The 13,623-nt window shown below is 37.5% G+C and overlaps 1 protein-coding gene across 1 annotated transcript in view; it reads right to left on the reverse strand.

Moving 5' to 3' along the window:
* The window catches only part of VPS35L (VPS35 endosomal protein sorting factor like), a 46,680-nt gene that overhangs the window by 28,371 nt on the left and 4,686 nt on the right, over positions 1-13,623 (reverse strand). The window contains exons 5-16 of the mRNA XM_069030389.1: positions 13,457-13,481; positions 12,365-12,441; positions 11,629-11,757; positions 8,577-8,661; positions 7,586-7,645; positions 5,703-5,799; positions 5,246-5,293; positions 4,153-4,246; positions 3,589-3,666; positions 3,102-3,224; positions 2,374-2,420; positions 151-262 (exon numbers count right to left, since the gene is read on the reverse strand). Coding sequence (XP_068886490.1) covers positions 151-262; positions 2,374-2,420; positions 3,102-3,224; positions 3,589-3,666; positions 4,153-4,246; positions 5,246-5,293; positions 5,703-5,799; positions 7,586-7,645; positions 8,577-8,661; positions 11,629-11,757; positions 12,365-12,441; positions 13,457-13,481 — 975 coding nt within the window. The remainder of the gene's footprint in view (positions 1-150; positions 263-2,373; positions 2,421-3,101; positions 3,225-3,588; positions 3,667-4,152; positions 4,247-5,245; positions 5,294-5,702; positions 5,800-7,585; positions 7,646-8,576; positions 8,662-11,628; positions 11,758-12,364; positions 12,442-13,456; positions 13,482-13,623) is intronic.

Raw genomic sequence — 13,623 nt, forward strand, 5'->3', positions numbered from 1 at the left:
GTCTGGCAGGTACAGTGTGCAGAAAGATTTTCAGATCAAATCACTTGAATAATTTTATTCAAGTGAATATGCAAGTTATGTCAGCAACTAAGAGCATAAAGAGCTCTGTCAAAGAAAAGGAATCATTACAAATTACACACAAAATGTTACCTTTGGGAATCCAGACTCATCACACTCTTTAATCATGCCAATGAAGTCCATTGATCTCGCAGCAATAAACTCTGCTCTGAACGCTGACATTACTGAATTCAACAGCAAAGCACTGCAATGAACACAACACAGATCAATGCAGATCAGCAGCAACTCAGATTTGGTAGTCCCTGCATTTACATTAATCTGAACTTCTTAGACTAACAACTGTCCAGCATCTATTACAAATTGTTTAAAAAGCAAGAGAATAAGGAAGAAAAGACCCTCACACAAATCAAGCTTGCTTTGATGAGGATTAATAATGCATAAGCAAAAGAAGAAAACATGAAGCCACCAGATAAGGAAAAGGTAACTCAGCCTGTAGAATACTTCTTCCACACAAGTGTTTGTGAAACCATCATTTTAGCAGGAATTTACTAGAAATATCAAGCAAACCAGGAGTAGCTGACATTTAGAAACTTACTCTCTGTTCAACTACAGTTCAGAAGAATACGTAGGGAGGGCAAATCCCTATTGCAACTTTTCTTAATTAATTATATATATATATATATATATATATATATATATATATGTATATGCATTATAAAAGCCAGATTTCTAGCAGCTGCATTGTTAGGATTGAAATAAACCCAAAGTCATGGTCATGGGCTAACTGGCAATGACATTTAGACATTTATGATTAACCATTCAGACAGGCATTTGTGTTGGATCAAACCAAAGTCACAGTGGAAGAGTGAACTCACTGCACCACTGTAAGATCCAGTTTACTCAGCCATGAGTTAGCTCAAGAAGCTGCCTCATAAAACGCTGTGCCCTTCACTAGTCTGAAACACAGTTTGAACACAGGGCAGTTTACCTTGAGGGATATTCTATGTGCTTAAAATAGCCCAGCAGCTTCTGTGTTTCTGCCTGAGCCTTAGTGGTCCCATCACAACTTGACTGGAATTTGCATTTCATCATTAGACAAGCACTTCCAGTTCACTAGGCCTGTGCTTTGCAATACAGAGAGCAGGCTGTCACTTTTCACTTAGATGGCTGCAAAGTAGCTCATGGAACACACTGAGATTATTGAAAGATTTATACACTAATGCCTCTGGCTTTGTAGTATTTTGACAGTCATGAGAAGACACAAAAACACTGAACTCCACTTTGAAAGAAGACTACTGTTCTAAACTGGATTACTCAATTTCCCAATAAAAAAGACATGTCCCAAAAACATTTCTTTTAAAAGAGCCCTCATTATACTCAACATCTTATCCTTCCTTCAAAGAGCAAAGAGGAACAAAGAGGAGGAATCTAGCCCATCTTTACAGTGAAAAATGCTAAAAGTTGATTTTAAAATAAGTTCCACAAATCAACACCTATACAAAACTATTTGTACATCAGAGGATGTGGATTATTTTTATGTGTTCTATACACTCTGATACAATACCATTTTCACAGCACGTTTTTTAAATCATGCTTTCCCCACACTCCTTAGCTCAGTCACAGAATGCTGGCATTTCTCAGCTAAGTGATTAACATATTTTATTCCTCAGCTGCTGCAGAATTGGGCTGTGCAAAGCACATCAGAAAAACATTAGATAGTTGAAAACTTTTACAGATCTCAGCCAAACTACCCAATAAAATGAACAGAGAGGAGCCCATCAGCAGGCCAGACTGCAATCACAAAATCCAGAAAGTACATTCAAATTTCAGACCAGACCATCTTCCTGAACTACTCACTGAAGGGGATTACCCTGCACACAGACTAGGAGATGTTTGAGGTATCAATTTTAATGTTGGAAAAAGCAAATCCCTAAGTATTACCATCTTCCAAAGGCTGCCAGCTGCTTTACAACTTCCCTTTCTGAATGCATGTATGGCATGACTGTAGCTAGTGGAGGATAGGGGGAAGGAAGGGGAGGAAAACCCAGAAAAATGAAGCAAAACCAGGAATCAGAGACATGGCTGATGGAGAACACATTACATGTCCTAAACTTTGGCTTAGGAGCCAAAATGCAGCAACCAAGTTAAACTAACTTTGGCTTGACAAGTAATCCACCGTGTTTTAGAATTCATCTCTGGAAAACAGATGTTCAATCATGATTTAGTAAGCTACTGGGAGAATGAAAGCTACACTATGCATCCAAGCTGTTTCCAAAAGAGGGAGAGAGAACATTACTGCAGGGACTCACGGGTACTCATTACAGACTCCTGTCTTCTACACTCTGCAACACTTACTTGTTCCCCAATTTTTTGCATCTCTCCATCATCTCAGTAAGCAGAACCTGGAAAAATTACTTATTAAAATTAGTGAATAGAGACTTTGCAAATATATTCTGCTTTAATTGCTGTACTGAAATCTACTAAAAGCTGTTTTAATTACCTCTCCAACACATTCCAATACTCCTGTCTTATCCTATATTTACAGCACAAGAAAACAATGGTGTAGCACAACATAAAACACATCCTCTGGAATAGGCACAGTGGCATTTCAATCAAAACCACCATTTTATGGAAGTCAAATCTGCAATCCTTCATCCATGCCATTACTCCAGGTAATCACTATTTGCCAGCCAGGTCACTTATCTCTGGCAGGAGAGGTGAAAATTCTGCCACACTGCAAACCATACTGACAGATTAAAACAGCCTGTTCACTGTGTTAAGCTACAGGTTACTCAAATCATTTTTATATCTGTATGACAGAAGGAACTGATGAATTTGGGAAATAAAGACTAAGTTAGCTAAAGGACAGCAAGAAACAAACAGGAATACTGCCTATGAACTTGAAGTGGTCACACTTGAGCTTTGTGGAAGCAAACATTCTTCCTGTACAGAAGAGAACATCAGACAGTCCTATGTAGGCTCTTTACACTCGAGAACTAACTGAGGAGTGGTTTTTTAGCAGGCAAAATTAACTCTTCACCACAACACTTGCTTTAGCATTGAGCACTACCACGTTCACTTACATCGGGGGCATGGTATGCAATACACTGCAAAATCCAGTCTATAGCAGGAGAATACAGGGTCAAGTACAAAGGGATCTCCACACATTGCACCACCAGCTGGTTCTGAACCGTATCCCCGTGGATCTGTTGAAATAAGAGACAAAAATATGTTGCATTTAATGGGAGATATGATAAACTGAATAAAGTTTGTATATGAACAGAAACAACAACAGACAGTATCACAAAGGTACAGATATTCTGAAACATTCCTTGCAAGCTGGGGCAAAAAATATCAAGCTCCTAACATATATTATTCAAGTCTGGAAACATGCTGAATAAAGCAGTTTCAACTTATCAGAATGTATGTAAAATTTCCCACACTATATCTGGATACAGGAACACCCCTAAATCTAGATTTGAGAACTTCTAAGTTTTATTAAAAGTATGTGGCAGTTTGATTAAGGAATGTATTTATCTGATTTTGCAAATAAAAAACTTATTTGCTTACTTGTTTAAATGTTAGAAGGAAGTCAAAAAAATTTTTGTTCAGGCTTTCTTTGAGTTGTGGTGCCACTTCCATCCCAACCTGTATTAAAAGAAAAAGATTTTACCAGCATCTATCAATTCTCCTTCAGACTGAGACAAAAACGCATTTGCTGAAGGAATACACCCAAGTTACACACATCAAATCAACCAACAGCATTGAATCACATGCTTTTGACTGATTATTTCCTTGCTTACTATTATGGTCATGTCCACTAACAACTACCCTGAGGTAGTTACAGCTGTGCTTAAACATGATCCTAACATCAGCTCCAAGTATCTGTAAGCAGTGAGGAAATCAGTGTCTATTCCAGTGCACTGCAACAGCCTACAGCAGCACGTAAAATCATTCTTACTTATTACAAACACTTAAAGAGAGACTCCCCATTCGTAAAACAGAAGAGAAATTATTTTTTGCTTGTTTGTTGGAAGGAAGAGACAGGCTGCTGATTATTTGAGATAAAAGCAGTGACAACACTGGCTGCAGTAAATCTTTGATACAGATCAGAGGAGGTAAATGACAGCCTACCCTGCAAAGGTATGCTCTGGCATAGACTGCAACCAGTGGATCTCCAATTCCTCTAATCATAGATGTTAGCCGTGGGAGACATTCCGAAATCCCCCTGTTTTCATCAGAAATGAAAATGAGCTTCAACAGTCAATAACAGAATTATATCACCTACAGATAACTTCAGTAGCTGCCTTGTAGACTAACAACTGAGCATGAGTTATAGAAATATCTATCAAAGAAAAAGGATACCAGTAAGTAAGTAAAATTTTATGTGTACAATAATACATATCCTATATTCAAATAACAATATTTGCTATTCAGAGCCAGACAAATAAAACCAAAAATCTCCCCTTCTAGCTTGGAGAACAGCAGAGCTATGGAAAAGCTGTGACTCAATGTAAGGAAAGCAGATGCTTAAAGCAGAACTGGCAGAAGTCCTTCCATGTCTCATTTTCCCACAGGTCCTTTTTGACAGAGCTGTACTATAGTGCCTGGATATGAGGCCCACTAATTCCAGTAAAAGAACTGCTTTTTAGGGATAATAAAGTTGTCACCAGAGTAGCAATTTGGCTTCCAATGCTCATTTCAAAATATAACTGAAGAAAGTAAATTACAAGGGAAGGAACATTTTCTGCTCAGCAGCTGGCACTGTTTGGCAACACATTAAACTTACACCAGGGTTTTCAATAGATGGTGGTTCATTGCTCCTCAAATACTTCTCCAACTCTCTCTCCCAATCTGACATCAATATTTTCCTTTCCTTTTTCTATCCTGTCTCTTTCCCACACTCCTTATGTCATTAACCTTCCTTCCCCCTCCACCATCACAAACCACTGATTTCAATCTGCATTGGGATTTGTGACACCTGATATCACAACTGTACATATATTTGAAAACTGAGAGCATTATTGTATTTCAAAGTGTATCAAAGTTCACCTTTACTTTTTTCATGGTATTTTCATTAAAAATTCCAAAACCTCTCTGTACTCCTTCTTCTCAGTTCTACTAAGACCCTACCCACCATTAATCACAGAACTCTCATGCTTAATTCCTTGAATTAGTTCCTAAGTCTGCCCATTCACCTCCTTTCCATATTTAACATTATTCTTACGTTTTGGATAGGAACTTATTGCACTTCAGTATTGCTGCTTCCACATAACTAAATTGAAGCCAAGTTAAGGAACAAAACTAATATTCACACCATTGAAAAACCTGAAGCAAACATATACCAAATGCATATTGAACAAACTATTTTAAGGCCTTCTGTTATTAATGTCACTACACTTTGTTGATTTTTACAATTTATCTACAAGATTTTGTTTCAAAATTTTTCATGCATCATCTCTATTTTGCCACTGCCAAACTGCTCCAAGCCAATAATTAAACATTCAGTTTACTATGCAACATGACTCAAAAGTACATTCAAAACATACAGCCTGAAACAAACAAAACAAAGCCAGTATAAACATCAGATCCTGTGGGTTTTATTGAAACAAACATGTTCACTTTTGGAAAAATCTACAAAAAACCTTCAGACACACTCTGAGGGTCTCATCTGACAAGGATACAATCTGGGAATGAGTTCTCTGATTGAAGCAATCTTGAAAAACCAGTTTAAGCAAGTTTCTTTCGCCGTATCATTAACACTCTCTGGAGAAAAGTTATCTGGGAAAAAAACAACCCAGAAATAGTTACATTCTTTCTGGAAACAAGTTACTGTTCATTCTAGGTTTAAAACTGTATTCTCTTTCCATTCATGAAGAAATTAAATACACAATAATAAACTAGGCAATAAATGTGCTTCTCAGCTCTCTTGAGCAGCAGTCAGAGCGGAGTACATAACAAGAAAAGGTAACAGTTTTGCAGTAAATAACATTTCAGAACCTGAATTCAAGCACTCAGAGCTCATCTCAGAGCTGCTACTGAGAAATCCAACCTCTGCCTCTGCTCTTCCAAAAGCAGAAATCATAAAAAAAGAAAATACAGGGAATCTGTAACAAACACGGGTATATAAATCTATAATGACTAGAGAACATACAAAAGATATTTTTAAGCACTCAGATTCTTTATTTTAAAGGACCAATACAAATTCTAAATAATACTATTGCAACACAGACAGAAACCTTGTTTCTGTACACTGAACACTGAACACATCCCATTACAAACTCCTTGTGAAACCATTTAAAATACCAGTGCTCTCCCACTCCTGCCCCCAGAAGGTGAGAAGCTCCACAAGAGAGTTTCAGTCAGTAACTTTCTCATCTAGGACCTCAGGAGTTCTCATTGAACTGTGTTTCACTTGGTTCCCAAAGGACAAGCTCAGAGGTTGGGCCTGAAATGCCCAAAGGTTCACATGCACAGTCAGCACAGCACAGATTTTCCTTCTCCCTCCCACTTTCAGAGCTGCTTGGGAAGTTCCCACCAGCAATGCCTCTGGCAGCTGTACAGCTGCAGCAGGAGCTCAGCTCTCCAGAACAGAGGTAACTGTGCCCAGAAATTGTCATGTGCTGTGGGAACTGCCTGCCCTCATTAAGAGCAGTTTGTCAGATCTGCAACAACCAAATTTGTCTTAACTATTTTCTCTAAGTTTATTTCAAATTTCAGTATTTGTTGGTTTCAAGTTTATGGCTCCAATCCTATGGACTTAACTGCAAACTAATGGTACTGTTCCACTGCCAACTACAGAATGTTTCATCTTGCAAGGATGTGCACTTAATGCACTCCAAACTGCAAGGAAATGCCTGCATTTTCCATTGAATGTTTCAACATCTTGCTAAAGGGGTTCTTTCACATTCATTTGTACTGTAAATGTCAAATTAGATTTTTACATTGTGTTGGAACTTCAACTGAAAAAATAAAAAGGGCCCAAGTTAGAAAGATTATGCTAGAAGCAGCCTGCTGCTACTTCCAAAATTCCTCCTTAATCAAAACAAAACTATCAGGTTTCCAGTGTAGCAACAAAAACATCTATTTACCAAAAACTGAGACTCTCGGCTTTGTTACATTTCTATCATTAACTTTAAGCTACTACATTGTAATACCTTCAGAAGAGAGCATATGCTAAGAAAAAAGGGAAAAAAGCCTCTTTCATCGAATTTGGCCATTCCTGTTTAATTCTCTCTCCCCCGAATAAACTCTGTATTAGAGAACTTACACATGATTCCTTGTGATTTCAAATCTCAGGAAGACCCAGTTTACATTTAGTAACAGCAGAGCCACAAGCACATTTTATTATAACTTAGGTATATCCTTCAGAATTAAAATGTAAACTTGCATAAGCATTGTGAATAGTGGAAGCTGTAAGCAATGAATTTTACTCTGTTAAAAACTAAAAACTTCTAGATTGAAATGAGACATTTTTCTGTAGGAGACAGAGTAGCAATGGTCCTGTTTAACCTTCCTCAAGTTTGGATATGATTTTTTCCTGGAGTGGAAACAAACACAAAGTTACCTGGCAGAGAGACTCGGTTATCCACGCACATTGACAGAATTCTTTCATACACCAGTTTCCCTGGTTAAAAAAAAGAATCATAATAATAATAAAAAATCATAACAAATTAACAAACTGTAAAACACAAAACGTTGGTACAAAGGTTCTCTTTCCAACACACAATGAAATTAGCTGGAAAAGCTTCCTAGAACGCTGACATTTTGCTGCCCTCTAGTGAGGCTGAAATGTTCAGTGTGATTTAGCACAAGAAAAAAATTCCCTGGCTCCCTTAAGTGCCGAGGTAACGCACAGGTCAGATTTCTCCCAGGCCAGGAAAGGACAGCTGGTGCCCTGACTTTGCTGAGTTTGGATATTGTGTTATCTCCAGCAGCTTTCAGCAAGTAGGAAGGAGCACAAAGAGGAAGCACAACCTGAAAAAACAATTGGATCTCTGTCGTAGCATATCCTGCTGGCACCAAAATACCCCTCAACTCTGAATGCCATTGTAAATCTTTTTCCATAACATGGCAGAAAAACAAGAGAGTCACAATTTCACTTACAAGTTTAAAAATATATTTAAAAAGTCAGTAACAACATTTGGATCACTTCACAGTCCCTATTCAGCTAAAGAAAACTTTCTGACTTCTATTCTTCAAATACAAAAATAATGAAAGATTGAGTCAAAAGGCTGCAAAAATCCAAAATACTTTATAATGACAGCATGTTTTAAATTTCAAAATGGAAAGATCATGATTTTTCCTAACATTTTAATACATAAAGCACAGAACCACAAAATGAAATATTTTTATCTTAAAGGCTTTGCTCTTAGGAGTTTTTTGACAATTCTATACCATGTTTACCACAGGTGTCCAAATGTTTATGTTGGAAATATTCCATGTTAAAACTACAAGTCATTTCAGCCCTTTCTGGATAACTTTGATGCTTTCTAACATTACAAAAAAATTAATCTTATTAACAATTGTGTAGTAAGTCTGGCACAGTAGATACTTACCAAAAGTATCAAGGATATCTGTAATTAAAACAAATTTACTTGGATAAAACTGGATTACAGTTGTGTCTGAAAGAAGCTTAGAACACTAGAAGGAGAAAAAAAAAAACAAATAAACATTTTTAGAGGTCAATGCAAGTTTGTGTTTTTACTCCAGAAAAGCTGGAATGGATGAATATCCACAGATGGAAAGGGCCAATATGAACTATGAAGCCAAAAGCACAAGGACATCTAACATAACACACCATGGTGCTTGTTGTAATTTTCAGGATATTTTTCATTTCCAGAACTAGTCACAGACTTGGTTTTCCTTTATACAGGGTAAGCTACAATGCAGAGTTTCAGCTGACCATGCAGATCTCTGCTTTTGTTCAGATAAGACAAATTCTCTCCCAGACAAAGCATTAAAAGGTGGTTCTTCTCTAAAATAACATTTTTTAAGGGTGTTGTTCAGTTTTACACCATCTCTCTAAGCATCCAGATCAAACACAAAATTTAATATAGACTAAATTAAGAAACAATTTTACAAGTGTAGTTAATGAGCTTTCCAGCACATTTCTGCACCTCACATAACTAGTTCAAGCATTCTGGGAACAGACTGAGCCACAGTCAGCTCCAGGGAGGACTCTGTAATCAATCCTCACTTACTGGGACCCAACCTGATCATGGCATTTGGACTACAATGATGGCTGGTACAGAGTCACATTTGAAAATGTATTACCCACTTAGTTCTACTCTCATTGGAGCTTCTACCAATAGAAAACAGGCAAATGACTGACTGGGGAGAGAAATCCACCTCCTCCTTGCTTACACCAAACGTGGCCTCTGGCCCTGAGTCTTCTCTGGTGTCTAAGACTGACAATATTCTCTATCAGCTCCATCCCTCCTCTCTCCTTCACCAGGAGACAGTTCTTCCATCTCAGTGGAATAAATAAAGTTAAAGCTTTTGTTATGTTTCAAAAATCCAGGAAGCAATCCAATACCTCACAAGACTGCTCTGTTTAAAGAAGGAAATCATAACATTTGAACACACTTAAACCAGGGGCACACTTAGTCTTTTTGCTTTATTCATCAGGGCAACTTGAAGAGTGCACCAGAGAGAGAGGTGAGAGCACTCATCCTACAACCAGCAGAATCTTCCCTGCTGCATGGCAAGTCTGTCACCTTCAAAGAAAGGCAACTCAGTAGCTGGTTAGGACCTACACATACCATGAACACTTAATTACCACTTTTCTTAGAGCTCACATACATAATCAACTTATTTCAGCTTACTCTAAGCAGCTTAACATACTCCATCTTGACAAGTAAAGTATCTTGCAAAAAGGCACTTGAGGAATCATAGAATCACAGAATCGTTTAGGTTGGAAAAGACCTTTGTGATCATTGAGTCCAACCTTTAATCCAGCATGCCAAGTTCACCAGTAAAAAATATGCCCAAGTGCCACATCTTTTAAATACCTCCAAGGACGCTGATGCCACCACTGCCCTGGGCAGACTGGTGAAATGCTGGAGAACCCTTTTGGTGAAGAAATTTTCCTAACCAGATGCCAAACTCACTCCTCCTACTGCATACTAACCAGTCTGTAATAATAATGACAGACTATGTATACAGCCACAGCCTGATGTCAAGAGAACTGCTCAGTTCTTTTAGAGGATACAGCACTCTGCAGGAAGAACCACAGCAAGTAAAGTTCAGTGAGGTTTCTACCCTATCCTGCTTTATAACTATAGAATTATTATCCTTCATGAAACTTTTAAAATTCATTAATTACCCAAGTACCTATTTCATTCTTAGCCAGTCTTTCAATTAGTGATGACTATCTGCAGCATTAAGTGCTAAGTGAACAACACTTTAGCATAGATGAACATATTCAACTTTGGTACCACTTTCCTAAAAGGAAGCACTGAACCCCATGTTAGAACCTGTATTATTTCAAAACTGTTTGTGAACCATTTGCAAAAGAACCTATGAAAGTATCAATGCATAGATTATCACTGCATATCACACACATATATATATATTTACACACATATTAAAGCACTGTAAGTACAGTACATCCTTGCTCCTCTTCTTCTCATCCAAAGACTATATTCAAACTTCACAATCCTATATATGGATGTTTTTAATAGTAACAATAACAGTGCTGATTTCATAGTATTACAAAAGAACATTAGTCACCCTAGGTCACATATAATTGTTTGATCTCACTTCATTAATGTTTCATTTCCATTTTTCCTTTATTTTCCTTTCCACAATTTAAGATGAAATTACTTCAAGCAGTTTTCACAAGAGTATCCAGAATGACCAAAAAAACCCCTGACTTTATATAACCCCACTGGATGACTACGAGCATTACATCAGTTTTACAGCTTTTAAGGATGTCATTATCTCATCTGTCCTCTGCTGCACTCTGCCTCTGGCCTTTTTTAAAGGCCAAGCCAAACAAAAGAGCATTTAAGTGTCCTACCTCCCCTTGCCCTCCTCAAAGCGCATCACCCCAAATGACCCAAAGGAAGACTGTGGACAAGTTTTAAAACAAACAAACAAACATAAACCCCACACATACCATTTTAAAAATCTGGAGCTGTTTTTGGTAGCTTGCTAAGGTCCTAAATCCCATTATTTAATTGCCTTAGTAAGTTTGGATGGGTAAAACGCTGATGTTCAAGAAGGCATTCTGGTATTATTTGTAGGGAGCAAGGGGCTGAAGGGGAAGAGGACAGGAGAGGAAATTACATGCCCTAGAAAGAGCTGATACCACTACGTGTGATTTACTCTAACTATCCTTAAGCAGGTAAAATTTCCACATTTGTCATTTGGTGACTCATTGAGAATTCCATCCCATGTAACCTAGTCAAAACCAATACATAACAACAAAGCTGAAAATCCAGCTACTGTCAGAAGTCATAAAACTCTGAAAGAAATGTATTTCAGAGAAGAACAAAAGAAAATAATAGAAAAATAGTAGAAAGCCTTCTTTTCCCAAGAAGGAAACTGGACAAGTTGTATCCCCAAACTCACTGGTTCTGCATAGAACAAAAACGTAAAACTGACCTGGATGACTATTTTCAGAGCTTTCACTTTCTGATCAGAGGACCATGCATCCTTTAAAGACTGGTTCAGTTCTTCAATCCGGTTCATGTAATCCTGCTGAGTCAAATTCAACAGCTCTTTCTGCGATCCCTGGCAAGAAAAAACAAACCCACTTAATAAGAGCAGGGAAGGAAGGAGAGTGCTGTTATTATAGACTCAAATCACCATGTTGTGGGGGAGAATCCTACAAAATTTATTACAACTTCCCTTCAGGTCTTAGGAACGTAGGTTATGGAACATCTCACCTTTGCACAGTAAAATACTGCAGCTTGAGAAATAACTTGCATACTCAGTATTTCTATCAAGCTCATAATTGTAAATTGAATTAAACTCAGGTAGACAGTAGCAGTTTCTGCCTCTGATAATTCCAAAATGATCAGATGTTAAGACTACTGGGCTCCACAGAGTTTTACAGCAGCTGAAGACCGTATGCAGTAAGAAGGTAAATCAACAGCAATAGATCAGGTAAATTTTCAAATCACAATTTCTAGTGATACAAAATTATGATTCTGCCTGAATCCTGTAACAATAAGGATTAAAATTGCTAGAGAATTCCCACAGAAAGTACATATTTATCTAAATACTGCATAAGCACTTGCAGAATCAGGACCTTTTTAAAAGGTTTCACAAAAGATTTTTGTTTCACCAATTCCTTTCACTGTTATTGTGCTGTAATTTCATGAGAAAACCTTCTCACCTCTTCCAGATCATCCAGTTCTTCTAACCTTGTCCTCACTTTTTCAGAAACTGCTGAACCAGTAGTTGTGGCTTTTCCTGTAAAGAATTACATGTTGAAATTTCTTTAACATTTAAACACTGGGACTTCTAAAGAGAAACAAACCTGAAGGAGCCTGACATGGACCAGGCAGCTTCTGTGACAGAAGACAAGTGGTATGATTCATTTGGTGAGTATTCCTGAAGACATACATCTGAACATACCTACACTGCATTCACTTTGAACAAGGGGAATGACAAGTAAGCAAAACTGAATAAAAGTGGATTTTCTTGCAAGTTTTACTGGTTAGAAAAGAATCACCAGATAGAACCATAGGATAATTTAGGATAGAAAAGCTCTGCGGAGGTCTGTGTCCAACTCTCCTCCTCACAGCTGGTCCAGATCTGAGGTTATAACAGTTGCACAGGGTTATATCCAGTCAATTTAACAATATCTAAGGATATAGATGTCACACTTCTCCTGAACATCCAGTTTCAGTGTTCAACCATTCTCATTGCAAACAAGTATTTTGTATTTTTGCAGAAGCTGAAATGCTGCATGTTTATTCATACATAAAAATCCTGATTTACTATGCTGACTATTTAGCCCAGATTCTCTTTGCTAGAAAACATGATCAAATATTTAACATTTGGTTCTCTTCTGAACACCCAGCATACAGTTGAAATCATTTCACTTTCATGTAAAGAGAATAAGTGAACAAGTTCCCAAAGGACTTGTTTGCTTTCCTTCCAGTTAGTAGAAGAGCTGATAAACATGATTCTCAAAATATCATTGCTCAGTTTAAATGTAAAAAAGTTTTAAGCTACAGTGGAAGTCAGTGCAGTGAAATAATCACAAATTCATTAGCCCACAGGAATAAAAACCAAGGTGGTTGGGTGGCTTATTTTCAATAATTATTTTAAGTAAAATCCAGATGTCTTATCCACCAAAAAGCAAGAACCATGATGCCAGAACGGGGGAGGCAGGAAAACACATTTCAACTATTCTTGACCATAAACCTGTCACTGCACCCTGCCTCAAGCAAACTCTGTTACTGTTAAAGAAAGGGCTCACCTTTTTCAGATCCCATGTACAGATTCTGTGAGGAAGCAGAAAAAGCAGACTTTCAGAAAACATGTACTCACTAGCATTCCAAGAATGCATAGGGTAATTACATTGCTAATTAACTCTCTAATTATTTAATAGATGCAAGACCAGAAGTTATTTGCATTGTCACAAAA

Source organism: Aphelocoma coerulescens, chromosome 14, assembly GCF_041296385.1.
Source record: "Aphelocoma coerulescens isolate FSJ_1873_10779 chromosome 14, UR_Acoe_1.0, whole genome shotgun sequence".
Classification (NCBI taxonomy): Eukaryota; Metazoa; Chordata; class Aves; order Passeriformes; family Corvidae; genus Aphelocoma; species Aphelocoma coerulescens.